The sequence below is a fragment of the Cryptomeria japonica genome, chromosome 11 (assembly GCF_030272615.1).
Source record: "Cryptomeria japonica chromosome 11, Sugi_1.0, whole genome shotgun sequence".
Lineage (NCBI taxonomy): Eukaryota > Viridiplantae > Streptophyta > Pinopsida > Cupressales > Cupressaceae > Cryptomeria > Cryptomeria japonica.
In genome coordinates, this window is record NC_081415.1 from 496,606,729 (window position 1) to 496,623,904 (window position 17,176).

The 17,176-nt window shown below is 36.2% G+C and overlaps 1 protein-coding gene across 2 annotated transcripts in view; it reads right to left on the bottom strand.

The window, feature by feature from the left end:
- Positions 1 to 1,640: 1,640 nt before the first annotated feature.
- The window catches only part of LOC131068319 (phosphatidylinositol-3-phosphatase myotubularin-1), a 282,751-nt gene continuing 267,215 nt past the window's right edge, over positions 1,641 to 17,176 (bottom strand). Inside the window, exons 19-20 of one of the 2 annotated variants that reach the window (XM_058003489.2) lie at positions 11,833 to 12,363; positions 1,641 to 2,496 (exon numbers count right to left, since the gene is read on the bottom strand). In XM_058003489.2, the coding sequence (XP_057859472.2) occupies positions 11,836 to 12,363 (528 nt within the window). In that variant the 3' untranslated portion in view covers positions 1,641 to 2,496; positions 11,833 to 11,835. Of the gene's footprint in view, positions 2,497 to 11,705; positions 12,364 to 17,176 lie in introns of those variants that run through there. The other variant, XM_058003488.2, reaches the window with a different exon arrangement.

Consider the following 17,176-nt stretch of genomic DNA (forward strand, 5'->3'; position numbering starts at 1 on the left):
CAAATTCCCAAACTAATTAGATAGCCAACCATACAAAATTCCTCTATTAAGTTGTCTTCTCACCCTTGTAACAATATAAATTCCAAGATCCACAAATTCCCAAACTAATTAGATAGCCAACCATACAAAATTCCATGCATATTGGATCCTTTGTGTAAACATCTTAATGTACAAATTCTTAATCAATGAATCCTTCACTACACTATATTTGGCTTGTCTTGAGATTTACCTCGAGAATATCATTAGCTCAAAGTTTGTAGAATTTAAGTTATGACACATTTTTTTTTTTTGGTAGTAATAAGAATCAATGTCCCCTTTGTTTTTATCTGATTTTCTACAATTATTTCTTGAAAACCATCTTCTATATTTCTTGCAATTGTTTTCTTTTCTTCAACTAAGAAAGCTAAAATAAAAGTTCGTGAAGACATTTGACAAAGAGTAAAAATGATATTGAAATATTTAGAAGCTAGAAATTTTAATAAATGTCATTGAATCATCTTTATCTACCATAGCATTGCATTCTATTGGATATCTAATAAAATATTTTAGATTGTTTATATAACTAGACATAGCGACTTCGACAACCATCTTGAATCACATAACTGAAGCTTAGAGCAAACTATGCATCATTTGCTTATGCTCCAAAACTTTATTTAAATTTTATCAAAGTTCCTTCGACAAGTTTTTCAAACATATATGATATAACTTCCAATCTAAAAGAGCGAGACTATTAATGGCTTCAGATTTATCATCTCCATTTTTCATTCTAAAATCTATTTGGATATCTAGGTGATTTTTTGTTCCCATCTACTATTCCTCACAGCTCTTACTTGTTCCCATATACTATTCCTCTCAATTCTTTATTCACCAATTGTAGCTAGATTTTTACTTGATATGAAAATTGAGACACATTTTTCTAATTAACTTAACATTCTAAAAATATATATGGAGTCTCAACAACAAAGGGTATACCTCCATCATTGGAGAGCTAGTTGAAGCACAAATTTCTTCAAAGTAATTTAAATGTATGCATTAAACTTACAAGATTTTGCAAGAATTTTAAAAGAATTGAAACACTTGCAAATCATGCACTAGATATAGTAAAAAAAAAAAAAACAATAAAAAGCCCTAGCCATTATTAAATTGTACAAATGACATTGGAAATCAGGACTATATCCATGACTCTATGCTACTTAGTGTCACAACAATAAACCACTCAAATAGTAAAAGAAGTGTGCTCTACCGTGCAATTTTTTCTTCCCATGAGTATTTTGCTTTATTGAGCCTTAAACATGTTTGAGAATAGCAGCTTCTTTTCACATGACAACTAACAAATAGTAAAAGAAGTGTGCTCTACCGTGCAATTTTTTCTTCCCATGAGTATTTTGCTGTATTGAGCCTTAAACATGTTTGAGAATAGCAACTTCTTTTCACATGACAACTAAGATTTGGGTCAATGATGACAACACTTCTTTGGGGGCTTTGTATAACTTTATCATGGTGGCTACTCTATTGCCATCTTGCAACAAATACGACAACTCTTTCAAAACCTATTAATCAACAAAGCTTTAAGACTTAGGGTCTTCTTGCTCTAATACAATATAAAGAAATAAGCAATAAGCACAAAATGAGGTATACAAACAATAACACAACATGATATATTTGTGTGTTGATTACAAATGGATTCATCTCCTTATATAGAGTTTGAGAGGTATTGCTGACAACACTCTAACAACTTTTATTACAAACCACTAAGTCACTTCGGTGACTATTACAGAAGGTAAGCCTTATATTTAACAATGAATTTGTGCCTCTTTCACTTAAACACACTTTGCAATCTTTCAAATGTCTTGGGCAAAGATTGAAGGTAACAAAACATGCCACTTTTGCTGTGTTGAAATCACAAGGAATCTATCCTAATACAAGCCAACTCTACTTAGTCATTTTTTTATAACTGCGCAAAATCTTGAACTAGTTAAATCCTTACAATTGTGCACCTAGCTTTCTTCTTTCATTGCCAAGTAGAGATTGCCTTAACTGAAGCTCAAAATTGGAAATTATATGATGGCAAGACCCTTGCAAATGTGAGCCAGAGTTATGTCTGCATGCTAGGCAAAAATATTGACAACTTAATCTGCCTTTTATTAGTGACACTTAGGCAGAACTTTGGGAAGAATATTACAAGACTTCAGCCATGTTTCATGAATTGGGCAGAATTTTCATCCATCTTTAATAAGCAGACAAATAAGACACTTCAGCCATACCATCCAACCATTGCTAGGTGGAAGAATGGAAGACTTAACCATCTTCGTATTTGCCTTGAGCAGAAATCTTGCTCACTAATGCCATGGCAAAGATTTCAGTTACATTTGTCACCTTCAGTGGATGATCTGCTTTTATTTTTATGCCACAATTGCCCCTGCTTCTTGTTGATAATTACCTCTAGGGCTTCCGATTTTCAACATAAATCATTTCAGAATAGTTGTCCTTATCAACCTGCAACAGTAGTTATTGACATGAACAACATCGCAAGTTGATTGTGAAAGCACATATTGAATTTGGTTTAAACACAATGGCTGTGTCCTCGACTACAAACAGAAAAAGTATGTACGAACATTTATTTAGTTTTGCAATGCAGCAACAAAATTAATGAAAATGTGTGAGGATCATGCTAATTAAGATTTCTTACTTATATTTATTTAGTTTTGCAATGCAGCAACGAAATTAATGAAAATGTGTGAGGATAATGCTAATTAAGATTTCTTACTTATAGATCCTCCTTTTTGGAGTTTTACCCCTTTTTACACTCTTTGTATTTTTATTTTTTTTAAACAGAAGGCTAAGGCCTGTAATATATTAAATATTTAAACATAAAATTTACAATAAGAAAGTATGAGGATTAAAATCATCCCCATTATAAACCCGCATAGTTACAAAATATATACCAAGGGAACTATCTCCAGATTAAAAGGACCTAAAAACTGAGCATATGCTAAAATCCTTGTGCCTACAAATGCTCTATCCATATACAAAACAATCTTTGATTTATCTGACAAAAAAGGGAAGAGGAGCAAAGATACTACTCCCTTCTCACTTGAACAAGAGCCACCAACTTTAACTAGAGTGTAGTAGAAGATGTTTGGGATCCTTGCTACCATCTGCTGAATCTCTACAACTTGAGAAGATATAGTATCCCTTCACCAAAAAAGCCATGAATCTCTGAAACCTCCTCAAGACCATCAAACATCAGTCCCCGATTCCTGCAAAGAGGCAACATCAGCTGGAAGCGGGAAATAAGAGACAAACCCATCTGGGTCAACCTAGGCATGGGAGAAGAGTTCCCACAAGACATAGAATTTGGTTACTGCTAAAGAGAACATGGGCTCCCCGATTTGGTTTGCATAGAAGTATATCCACTGGAGAAAAGGGAGAGGGGGGCATGTTTCAAACCATTAACGATCGAAACATGAACTGACTGTGCCACTGTTTCTTGCAAGATGGAATCCCTATTCAAAAAACCGCCCACCCACACATCCCCTGCATTCAGATCATACCTGGCCAATTGGAGATTCAACTCCGACCAGTTAAAAAGGGATGTGTGAACAAATGAACCAATGAGGGTCTTTGTGAAATCTGCAGAGAGAGACAAGTCCACTATCATCGACGCCAACCTAGACACCACCAATTCAGGGGAGGCAAACAAAATAGCTCCTAGCCATTCTTCCCCTAGAATCATTCTTACTGCCCAATCGACTTCAGCACATGGAAATGTCACCACCTCTGTTAGCCGAAGTGGGATACCAATTATTTGCGGCTAGATTGCATGGAAGGCACCTTGCAGATGAATTCTAAGAGCCATACTACTGTTGAAAATTGCAAACTTCTCGGAGAAGCAAAACCGGCATCTGAATGTGGCAGACGAGGCATGAGGAAGTGGATTTAAAGTTACCCAGCCCATGTGACAAATATGGAATGCAAATGATGAGAAGAAAGGAATTCGTGTGAATACATAGGAGTTTCATTACTTCTATGTCCTGCACTCTCCAAATGTCTGTGGATCGTACTTTGCACAAGCTAATCTGTACATCATATTTATGCCAACGATCTACAAGTTCATACGAAAATCCTTCAGCCAGCCATGAAGGAAGTGCATCGTACACCCAGAACTTTGCCCGACGGTCAGCAGGATCACCAATTGTCGGCAATTAGAAGTCCCTCTTTCCCCAAGGACAGTCGATTAGAGCCAACTCATGAACTGTCCAAATCCTGCACGAAGTAGCTTTCATTAATCCTTCTGGCGATGCCCAATTCCGTCATGTTAATGATTTGCCATTCGAATAATGATAAATGAAGAGAAATAATTTCTCTATTCCGCCACGTTGACATCCAGGTCACAACGCACATTGTCCTTCCTCACAAAACTGGGTGACTTAGCTCCACGAAACCCTGCACCAATCAACAATCATTAGAAAAAATTACCTCTCCATATTTGCATTTAATTGGGCTGAAAGTTGTTTGTCCCCATGAGCCTCTCCTGAAGATAAAATTTCTCCTTCCATGTTTGAGTCACAACCCCTATTAGCTAGCAAATCTGCTAGCTGGTTTGCTTTCCTATAACAGTGCCCAATACAGTAGGAATCTAGTAAGACCATTACTTCTTGAACTTCTTGGATAATATAATCTAAATACCAATTTGGAGTTTGAGATCTCTTAAGTGTTGATATGATATTCAGGGAATCCCCTTCTATTTCCAAATTTTTGACTTGTTCTGAAATGGCTAAATTAATTCCAAACAGGAGAGCTCTTGCCTCCGCGACGTTGTTTGAGCCATTTGGGATCTTGGCAAAACCCGCTTTCAAGACTTGACCCTCACAATTTCTAATCACACCCAATTCCTGAAATTCCCGGATTGCCTCTTGCTGCCCCATCAAAATTTAGCTTATAAAACATCTTCTGAGGAGGGCGCCATCTAATTTCTTTTCTGTTCACCCTATTGTCAGCATTGAGCATCAAACTTCCCTTAAATGGAAGTTTTAGATGCTTCCATTCTTTCATTATGTTATTATCCCAAGAAGTATAAGGAGATTTCAAATTTTTATACCTAGTTGTGTGTGCATTAACGGATTCTGAGATTGCTAGCCCTGTTTTGTGCAAAATATCATGCACCTTACTGAATTCTTTTCTGAAAATGTGCCTGTTCCTCTCCCACCATAGGCTCCAAATGAGTATTGTAGGAGCCACTTCCCATACAACCGCAAAAAAAGAATCTTTATACAATTTTGGCCAAGAGTTGAAAACCTCTTATAATGTACCTTGCAATGGAGACAGCCAACCAAGCTTACCTTGAAGCCATTTCAACACTCTTGTGCTACCTCACAACCCAGCAACAAATGTTCTCCTGTTTCTATTGCTTTCTTACATAAGACACATTCAAATGGTTGCGAGATTCTTAAAAAAGTCAACCCGTCACTGGTTAATATTCTTCCTCTCAGTGCCAACCGAGCAAAAGACCCTGCCTTTTGCAGCCCACACCCCTTCCAACAAAAATAAAATTTTCTAGAAGGTTGCCCAACACCCTGGAAGATAGTTCTTTGAATCCTTCTGACTGAGTATGCTCCTGATTTTGAGGTTTTCCAAATGATCTTATCTCTTTTGTCTTTGTAGTAGATAAGTTTTGACTTGATTTCTGTTATTAACACCTGTTTCTGCTGAGGAGAAGGGGTATCATGTAAATCTTTCCAACCAGCCTTCCAAATACCATTAACCAATGTGACATTGAAATACCTATTTACTGTGAAACCCCAACGGGACTGCAAAACTACCTTAATGTCCTCTAAACCCAATACATTGTCCATAGGTGGATGCATATTCCATGAGTCTTCCCAGAATCTTACTGAACTCCCATTATGAACAACCCATGCTAAATTTGGAAGTAAAGTATTGTTGTGACCTATTTCACACATCGCCCCATTGCAAATGGTGACCCCCTGTTTTTTCTTTTTAGGGTTTTGCTTTGGCATCGCAATTGCTAATCACCAGTCTTTGAGAATTCATCCCAAGCCAAGTTGAGAAATCATGCTCAGAGTCATGAATGAATGTTGTCAAAGTGCTTAGAAGGTCTAAAGGACGAGGATTGCAATTGCTTTGGGTCATTACTCATCTCTAATAACTTGCTATTTTTAATAATTTCTGCTTTTTTGAAAGTGGCATATGGGTTTTGTTCCTCAGGTCATTTCATCTTTGCCCATGTTCTCGAAATTTGAAAATCTTGTCTCTAGGTATAAAAAGTAGGGCTTCAAAAATTTTGCTTTTTTCTAAGATTAGGGTTTTTCTCTTTAGGTCATTTCAGTCCTGCCCATGTCTTCAGATTCAAGAAATTTTGCCTCTGAGTATAAAAAGCAAGAGTTTTCTTTTTTTTCTTTTTTTTTTGAGATTAGGGTTTTGATCTTTAGGCCATATTATTACTACCCATGTTCTCAAAATTTGAAAATTTGGTCTTTAAGGGTAAAAAAAAATGCAAACCCTAATTAGGGTTTTGCTCCAGAAGATCAGTCATATGATCAATGCCCATGTTCTCAGATTTCGAAAATTAGGTATCCAAGTGCAAAAAGCAAAGTGGAAACCCTAATTAAGGTTTCGTTCCAAATGAACTGTTGGTCAAGTATGAAGGTAACAGTGGGAGATGACACATTAAAAATTTCGCCTAAGTTGAAGAAATGAAAATGGCAGAAGATCAGTCAAGTCTGCCAAGGCTGAGAGTCAGATAAGTGAAATGGTAGATGATCAGTCAAGTCCGCCCAAGAATGTCAAGCATGGAAGATGTCCATGCATGATCAAGGTCCGCCAAGGCATAAGGAAGTTGTCCAAGTGAAAATGTCCGACACATGGTAAACTCCTACCAAGGGTTAACGAACTCATGGCAGTGGTGAATCAAACTCCTACCAGAGGTTAAGCTCATTCACACACAAGGATGTCTGACAGTCTTCAAGGTCCGCCTCATGATTAAGCAAAATTGTCCGATACTTGGTAAACTCCTACCAATGGTTAATTAATTTTTGGCAAGAGTTAGTTAAACTCCTACTTGAGGTTAGACCATGTTGGAAAAAAAATAAAAAAATAAATTAAAGCATGGAAGTGTAAAGCAAGTTGGAAAATAAATTTGTCACATAGATTTTTTTAATTATTTTCCAAAACTCAAAAAAAAATATTTTCAAGAGAAAATTCCACACTCGAAAAATTTTCAAAAAAAAAAAAATTCAAGAAATTCAAGAATTTTGGAAAATTCTAGAAGATTCTTTTCTTTTTTGGCAAATGATGAAATTTTAAGAGGAAAATAAACTTTCCATTTTGGAAAGACTCAAAAAAAAATAAAAAAAAAATACAACTTCTAAGTTTAAAAATCCTAAATTCTATATATTTTCAACCATTCACTTTCACAATTCATTATTCAGATTGAATATTTGGAGAGCAATTGAGAAGAAGTTTTCTCTCAAAATTTGTGAATTTTGAATTTTTGAAGAGAAATTTTCCAAAATAAAATTCTTCGAAGTTTTGAAATCAAGAAATTAGGTGTTTTTTTAGATTTTAAGACAGTTTCAAAGTTGAAGATAAATTTCAGTCGTTTTAAGATTCAATCCGACTGAAATTTCTTACCTTTCTGTCTTATTTCTCTCAATTTTATCAATTTCTTGACCAAATCCTTCACTTTCAGTCCGCTTTTTCGTCGAAACTTAATCTTTTGATAGGCTGAAAGCGAAATTTTCAGAAGGGAGGATTAAAAATAAAAATTAAAATCTGAAAATAATATGGAATTTTCATGTGTTTTGCAGGTTAAGGCAGACAAAGGTTGAAGTTCACCTTGTTTAGAAGCATGGAAGATCAAAATTCATGGTATAAAGGACAAATTTGCCCAAGGAGAGGAATGCAAGACAAAGGTTGAAGTTCGCCTTGTCTAGAAGCATGGAAGATGACACATGGCTGTCCAAGTTAAGATTCGCCCATGATAAGGGAACAAGGTTTGATCAGCTTGGAATCATGTCAAAGCCTAAGTGCATTCAAGAATGGCACACAGACTTCCAAGTCCGCCAAGGTCAAGAAGGATGGAAAAGGCAACATGAAGAGGAAGCATGTCCAAGACACACCAAGGTTCGCCTTTTCTAAGATGCCTAAGACTCTTCAAAGTCCGCCTCATACACAAACAAGTTGTCTGACACTTGCTAAACTCCTACCTTCAGTTAAGAAACTCATGAAAAGAGTAAAACAAACTCCTACTAGAGGTTAAGCAGAACAAACATGTCAAGGCACATGTGAAGTCTGCCAAGGAAATAATTGTCCAATGCTAAGCCAAGTCCGCCTTGGCATCAAACACATGAAGTCTGCCCATGATCAAACACATCAAGGTTGGCATGAGACTCTTGAACCCTGCCCAAACTTGGCATAAGACTATCCAAGTCCACCCTCCAAAAGCAAGACAAGTTTGGAAAGAGATTGTCCAAGTCCGCCAAAGTGGCAAAGGATAAAGAAAAACAAAGTTGGCAAGAGACTTTCAAAGTCTGCCAAGCATAAGAAGACAATGTCTACGCTTCTTCAAACCCCGCCCATGCACACAAAGGTTGGCAAATGAACATCAAATTTTGATCTGCAGTCAAGGGGAAAATCTTTATGTCAAGTAAACTCCACCAATGGGTTAGGATGGATAAAGCACTTCAAAGTTCGGCACAAAAGAAAGCAAACATTAGAAAAACAAATAAAGCATGAGCACATGACCAAACATCTTCCAAGTCCGCCAAAGAAAAAGACATGGTTAGGAGAAAAAGATATGGCAAGGCTTCCTCCAAGTCCGCCCAAGAAGAAAAGAAAAGGGTTTTGGCAAGAAAGAATTAAAAGATGTCTAAGTCCAACTTAGGCAAGTTGAAGTTGGCAAAACATTGGCCAAGTCCGACTTGGAATAAAAGACTCCAAGTCTGCCATGAAGACAAGGTTGAAAGAGAAAAGCAAAGAGATCTTTGGCCAAGGATAGATGAAAATACAAGTTGGTAAGGTTAATTACACAAAGTTTTCCAAGAAGGATAACATAAACATCCCAAGTTGACTAGGCATAAATGGAATATGTGAAGATGCTTAAGCAAGCCATGAAAATTTGCCTATGGCTCAAGGATAAGATAGGAAGACAATCTACTTATCGTGCTGAAGACACAAAAATGGCTAGGAAAAACAAATTTGACAAAGTAGCACATGAAATCAAGGGTCAAACAAACGAACGGGTTGAAAAATAAAAGTTTGACACAAAAAATGGCTAAGTATGGAATTTTCCACAACCAAAAGAATTAAATTTTGACTAAGTGTTGGAAGAGAAACAAGAAGAAAGAAGAAGAATAAAGAGGGAAAGTAAGGGGAAGATGAATAAAATTCTTGTCCAAGGGTAGAGTTTGTTCTACTCAGCACAAGCCAGATCCAAAATTGAAAGCAAATCCACAGGAAAAGTGTGTTCGAGCATAGAAATGGTCAAAATCTTGGGTAGGTGTTGAAGGATCCACATGAAGTATGGGAGATACTTCACAAAAAAGTTCCAATTTCCTCCATTGTGGCATTGGCACAGGGGTTTCCAAGAATCAAGAAAGAAAATCTTCAAACTTGGCAAAAAATAGAAAGAAATATCAAACTTTTTGAAGGATTTCATCTCTTGAAGAGTCAAAGACAAACTCCCAATCAAGATCAGATAGTGGCAAGAAGACTATTCCAAATAAATTTCCAGACTCGGCAATTTTTCACAAATTGGAGAATACAAGGACGCTCAACAATTAGATTGTTCCAAGTCAACATGTCCAAGTTCAACGAACCTGACTTATCCAAAAGCTTCTAGAAGGCACACTTCACAATGGAACAACCTTCAATTTTATTATTGGTTTATATTTAGCAAGAAGGACAAGTATCCTCAAATGTAATTTTCTCATTGGTTGAGAGGTAGTTAGTTGTAGCACACCCTAATTAGGGTTTTATTTTGTAATCTAGACCGTTGATTGAAAATCAATCCTAGCCATTGAATTGTAATTGGGGAGCCTATAAATTGAGCTCAACCCCTCATTTGTAAATTATGGGAGCATGTTGCAAAACATGTTGAGACAAGTAATTGTTGCGTATGATTGTCAAAGTAATAAGTAATACATTGTTCGAATTGATGGTGATTACCTCTTTTATTTTGGAATTTGCATGGTTCTTATCCCTCATCATAGTTTAGATTTCATTTCATGTATGTTAAAAGAATGCAAGATTTGATAAGTATTGATTTATGGTGAATTTCCGCTCATACTTTTGATGAATAGATGATTTTTGTTCATTGTGTAACGTTAGTTTGAGCTTATTTTGTGGAGGTTTAACTTCTACTTTGAGTAATATTGTTCAACTGTTGGTATTATTCATAAGTATAAAAATCATAAGCACATCCCTTGAAGATCTCACTCACTTTGTGTAGTTGTCCTAAGCGTGGTGAAACAAAGCGTTGTTATTGAAGTCACCTAGTCAATGCCGTCTCTTGAATTCTTAAGAATAGGTTAGAATTTCTGAACCCTTATCTCCTTTTTAGTTTTCTTGAAGTCCATAATCCAAGTCCCAGATGATAGAGCTTCATTGTCTAAACCTCCATTGTGAATTGAACATGCCAAGCGTAAGTCCCTTTGTGTAATACTAGCATATCACAATGCCCATTGAGCTTATCTGCATGTCAAGGCTTGACAAAAGAAGCCTTGGAATCGCCATATAATATTAGCATAAGCGGTGATTTTTCAAGAGAGGATAGAGTATCTTTGGATATTTTATTCTAATGTTTGGTAGATGATAAAATAGACACCAACAAATATCCCTGCATTTTAACAGAAAATCCCACATCTTTGAACCTTTAGGAGGGTCTAAGGTCGTAAAGATTCTTTCAAGGTCCTCTGAATTAAGATATTTACTTTGAATTATTATTGACCATATTGAAGAGGAATCCAAATACAGCTTCCAAACTAGCTTTGCACCTGGGGCAATATTTCTATCCTCAAAATTTGGGATACCCACTCCTCCACAAAATTTAGGGAAACATGCTTTCTCCCATGCGAGCAAATGGATCTTATTTTTTGGTTCCCTACTTCCCTTCCATAAGAATTTATCAAGGTGAGATTCCAAATCTGCTCTAATCTTCGAGGGCATTAGAAGAACTGACATGATATAGTTTGAGATGGATACCAAAACTGTTTTGATCAACAATATCCTACCCGCTAGTGACAGCTAGTTATTTTTCCATGAGGCTATCCTACTTTTTAAGGAAGAGACAATTGGTTCCCAGTAGCAATTTTTATCAGTTCCAGAAAACATAGGGATTCCAATTTACGCTCTCTGTATTTTGTTAATGTCTGTAAAGATAATTATCGATTGGACCAGAAAGAACCATTTTGGAGATAGCTCCAGTTATTTGCTCATATATTTTGCCCAGTCATAACAATATAGTAAACTAATTAAATGACATTTTCAACATCTTTCCTAACATGTCTTAAAATTGCATATCTACAAAACAGCTATGGTCACTGTCTATCATGAAATAGTTATTAAATCACAAAGATTTAGGATGAAAGATTAATTTACAATATACAAGGACAACTTTTTACATATTTGGATATTAATCCTCAAATAAAATTGCCACACCAATGATTACCATAAACGTCAGGACATAAGTAACTTCTTTTATTGATCTTGCATGATTGATATTCAACATATTTTAGGACATACATCAACGGTTTTCTACTTAACTCTAGTAATTAAAGGAATGGATGGATTTTCCAAATATTAGTATATAACCTTTTATGTTTCCTTGTGGTCTGATTTGAAATAACAATCTTGTATGTAGAGTTGTTCAAATGCATCATAGTTTGCTCTTAATCCCGTAAATTGACTTCCCTTCTGTGCACATTCTACATCTGGCCATTTACAACTTTCACCTGCCCGAAATGGGCAGAAGCCATCCCCACTTTTCCGAAATAAATTTGCAGCACAGTCAGTGTCTGCTACAACAGAAACAGATACGGACAGACTTTGTTCCTGATGATCATCTATATTTTCCCTGTCCAAATCATTTTGTAACATATTTATAGTATATTGTTTTATTTCTTCCAAGCTTTCAATATCTCTGACGCCACCATTTGTACTTGAAATGTGAACTTTGCACCCTATTGAATCCATTGCTCGCTTAATAGCAGTGTTCTCTTGGCATGCCCTCTTAGCAAGGACAGCTGCTGAACGGCAAGCACGTGCTTGAGATTTTAGCTTCTCATTCATTGCTTGCAGGTGAGTCTCCAGATCTTTTATTTTTTCATCAGAGAGGGTTTTTGCCTGCAGCAAGTTTTAAATAAATGTGAATCATCTCATGGAAAAAATCAATAGTAGTTTTTTGATAATTACTACCAAGTCACAGACTAAAATTAATCCCTAACATACATATAAAGGAAATTAAAAATCAACTTTACACCTACCCACCTACTAGAATAAAATATAAAATATGCATGAACGAATACATATACAGACAAACTAATGGGAGGAAAACACAGAAAATCAAATGGAATAACAACCATTATCTGCATCAACACAAAAGTGATCACAAAATTCATGTCTCAAAAATATCTTGACAAAATGATAGATCCACCTAAAAATCCTACATATATGTATGGACCCAAAGATAATTCATGAAAAGTGCACAAATTTACATATTGATACACAGACATTTTTATTTCAGAATAAAGTTGGCCATGGCTTAAAAACTGACGAGGTAGAAGCAAAACAAAATCAGCTGGACGCTTAGGGTTGATAAAGTTAAAAAGGAAACATGACTTATAAAAAGAGCCTAACAAAAAAAATCGTTGAACTAGTAAACTTTTATGATGTCAAAACAATGCCAAAATCCATGTAAAGGAGCAAACTGAACATGAGAAACTTGGAAAGATACCTTATACGTTGGAAATCAGTGAAAGTTCATGCATGCTGGAGTCCAGTACACATAAAAAGCTAATCCCCAAAAGCAACCAAAGCACAACTTTGCTTAAGAATAAAAAACAAAAAACACAAAGGAGTTCCACCATTGATAGCTATGGCTGAGTCCTACTGCAATCTCGTTTAGAATGAATGCTTGACCTAGAAGAGGGATGAAGAGTCAATGCATGAATATCATTGGTTAAAAGAATATGATGAATAGAGGAGATGGATGAAGGGTTGATGGATGAGATAGCATAGGATTTTGGTAGGGAACAAATACATGATGTTTATGGAAAAATAAATTGCAGTGCAAATGAGGCAGTAAAAATGAGGACTCCAAAACAAACCACATATATTTGATATAAAAAGTAACAAGAATCAATGGAAGATTCACGGAAATTTGTACTACAAAATGGTTTTGAGGCTGTTATTCTGCTTATAATTGATTATTTCTTATCTTAATCAACTTGAATGCTCAATGTAACACTCGTTGACACAGATTTCTAATGAAAATGAAAATTATAAATTCTGTGTGATCCGAAAACAGGAAGGATATTTCTCACAGTTGTTTATAAATTCCGTGTGATCCGAAAACAGGAAGGATATTTCTCACACTCGTTCATTAACAATGGTTTTAAATCTTAGTTTAAAAGAGCAAACAAGACACAATTCAAATGGCATTAATTGAGAAAGCAAATGAAACTTCGTTGAGAGCAAACACCATAAATGGGGACACATGTACCATCGAGAAACCCTCTTTGGGTGAAAATTCCAGGTAAAAGGTGAGCACAATCTCATTTAGTACTCCAATAATGGAATTAAGCTTGCTGGATATAACTCATACATCTCTGTATAAGCTCTAAAACAACCTTCAGGAACTCTCAAAACAATTCCCTTGCCTCTGCTGCTATGAATGTCCTACAACTTAGGGATTTCACACCAAAAAAATTAACTACAGCTCCCTACAAAGCATGAAAAGCACACAAGATCTCCTTTAATATATTCCATATTGTTTATATCTAAAGTGTTGTTTTAAATTACCACTTTAAAACAACATTGGATGCCACTGAGAACACCATTGGACACCACAAAGGCAATTTCGTAACAACACTTTGTGGTGTCTAATGACATTCTAGTTCTCAGTTTTTCTCTCTTTTGACACAGTTGTCAAGACTTTTCAGCTTTATAGATTGATGAGATGTTACGTATAAACATTGTGGAATGAGTGGAAGGGGATGTTAGGTGCTTTATATGGTTTGAAGGGAGCTGTAATTAGAGGTGGTGTGAAATCTCTAAGTTGTAGGACTATCATAGCAGCAGAGGCAAGGGAATTGATTTGAGAGTTCTTGGGAGTTGTTTTAGAGCTTAGTCAGAGGTGTATGAGTTACGTCCAGCAAGCTTAATGACTGAGACCTCTTTGAGATGCCATTATTGGAGTACTAAATGAGATTGTCCTCCACTTTCAGAAATTTTGTTTTCGCCACAGTAAAGGCAAATTTGCCATACTAAATGATGCTTTCACTGCTTGTTGAAATCTGCAATTTCACCACAGTCAGCCCTATCCTCGGTTTTTAGGGTATTCTCACATACTGAAGCTCACACATGGATGTCCCATACCACCCTAAATATTCTCGAGCATCCAAGAACTTGTTCATTGTCCCAAATCATATTGTTGATGTGTTCTTTATGTACCTCGAATACAGAATAAAATACCATGGTATTCTATCCTCTCTTGAACAAAGAAACTTTGAATGCTAAACAAAGTGATAATCAAAGCAACTCCAAGGTTTACAATGCGAACTATGCAACTTAAAAGCTGTGGATAGACTCAGTGTTTATGATGTGATTTTGCTGGAATCGCAAGGGGACTTACGTTTTGTTTGAACTCTGCTGGAACATGGAAACTAACTCTACTCGCTTGAAAAAGAAAGGCAAAAGAGATAAGGGTTAAGAGATCCTATGCTAATCCTAAGAATGTAGGAAATTATTGTTGAAACAGTGACACCAAACCAAGCTTTGCTTCGCCATGTGGGAGCAACTACACAAAGATGGTGCAATCTCCCAAAGGTAACAAAATGATTTTCATATCACCCATTCACACCAACATTACGAACAATGAGCATATAATGATTGAAGTTAAACTTTTAATCAAGTTCTATAATGTCCCCTAATGGGACCCTCTTATATTTTGACCTAGAATCACAATTTTAGTGCATAGTAAGTACAATAGAAGGACACTATTGTCAACTAAAGCTTGGTCTGGAACCTGCACATCAGGTTTGTCAATATTTCCATTATGCTATGATAGCTCATATATTCAACATTCTTTATAGATTGCCCAATTTATATGAAGGATTCAACAACCCCTTCACTCCCTACACTTGTCCCCATTGTGGAGCTCAAGGAGAATCAGACAAGGCGCCTCGAGTCTATGCCTCTCCAACAAGCCCAAGAGCACCAAAAACCTCGTCAACTTGGCCTCTTGGCCCACACTCGGGGTTGGCGTACCTGCTGGAGCCTAGCGCTCTTGCTTCCTTGTATTCTCCCTCCATAATTGGATGGTGAGATTGAGAGGTATTACAGACTCCATCATATAATTTACTTAATTGTCATATGAACAGTTACTGATAGAAAGGTATTATTACACTGTCATACATATTGCAGTCTATATTAATATTACTATTAAATTCTGCATAAGAACATTATCAAGCATCATATATTAAGCATACATATTAAGCACATCCCCATGCATACCACCAAGAAAAGGATGTTACTGTCCGTAACTTAATAACAGTTCTGATCTGACCTGATCCATGGTGATGTCCCTGGATGCTCTTGATTCTTTTCCTTTATATCTCTCAATGTGAGGGAGAGGTCACACCTCTTCATCATATATGCCCTTTGGCAAGAGACACACCCTTTCACCATTAGCACCCTTTGGGAGAGTGCAACTCTGCCCTTTGAGAGGGACACAACCTTTCACAATCAGATCTGCACTTCTGATTCCCAAATTATCCCCCCTCAAATGATGTTCTCCTCTCCCTTTTATATCTCATGTTTGAGGGAGTCACAACTTTTCAATCCATCTCTTTTGACCATTCATTAACATAATTAAATTTTAAATATATTCTTTTATATTCTAATTTTTAATTTAATTTTTATTCTTTCTAATTTTAATTTTATTATTATTATTTACCATTAAATTCTATTCCAAAGTGGGGACATTATAGTCCGCCCCACTCAGGATTGCTTGTCCTCAAGCAATGATCATGGAATGTTTAAAATGATTTCCAATATGAAATGGCTTGGGAAACACTCATGGAATAAACGATGCTACTTTTTTGTAAAAACCCTAGTTCTTGCACTAAATCACCATTTTATGTAAAATTACAAATGGAACAAGATGTGTACCTGATTGAGATCCTGCAATCAGTTAGAAGACCATTGAAATGTATATAAACCATAATATAAATCTTCTAAAAAGGATATCAAACATAAATTCTCTATACCTAGGGTCAAGAACATTAACTTAACCATAGTTGTATCTAATTCCTTATCGGAACTCAACCATAAGAGAGTGAGAGTAAGGAGGAATGATAAGGTGTCCAAGAGATCCTCTATCCTAGGCCCAAGAGCAGAGTGAAATCTAGAGCCCTCTTGGCCTCATGGGACCACCGGTCAAACTACCATGAGGAGGTCTACCTAGTGAGGTATCCTATCACCGTTCTCCTTTATCACTTCCATCCTTATCCTTCTCTTGTGATTGAAATTCCCTCAATAATCAGCCATGATGGAGTTTGGAAAGATACAATAGGGTGTCCTGAATGTCCTTCCCCTCTAAGTCCAAGAGGGGTGGACTCTGTCTACACCCCCTTGGCCTTATGGGACCATGAGGTGGTGTACTTAGAGGAGGACCTCAACACCATTCTCCCTTCTTGTACTTCCTTATATTACTACCATGGAAGTTCGCTCAATATATGCATCATAGGGTATTCTTCATACAAATGATAATATGAATTACATATACATTTCAAAATCATGTAATTTTAAGACAAGTTTTCTGTCATCCTTGTTTCGCATCACTTCTTAAATGGTTTGCACGACATCATGTTGGCAATTGACACTCATCCGGTGATTTCAGGTGACTTCTGGTAGTTGATTATTTGTTTAGGGTTGT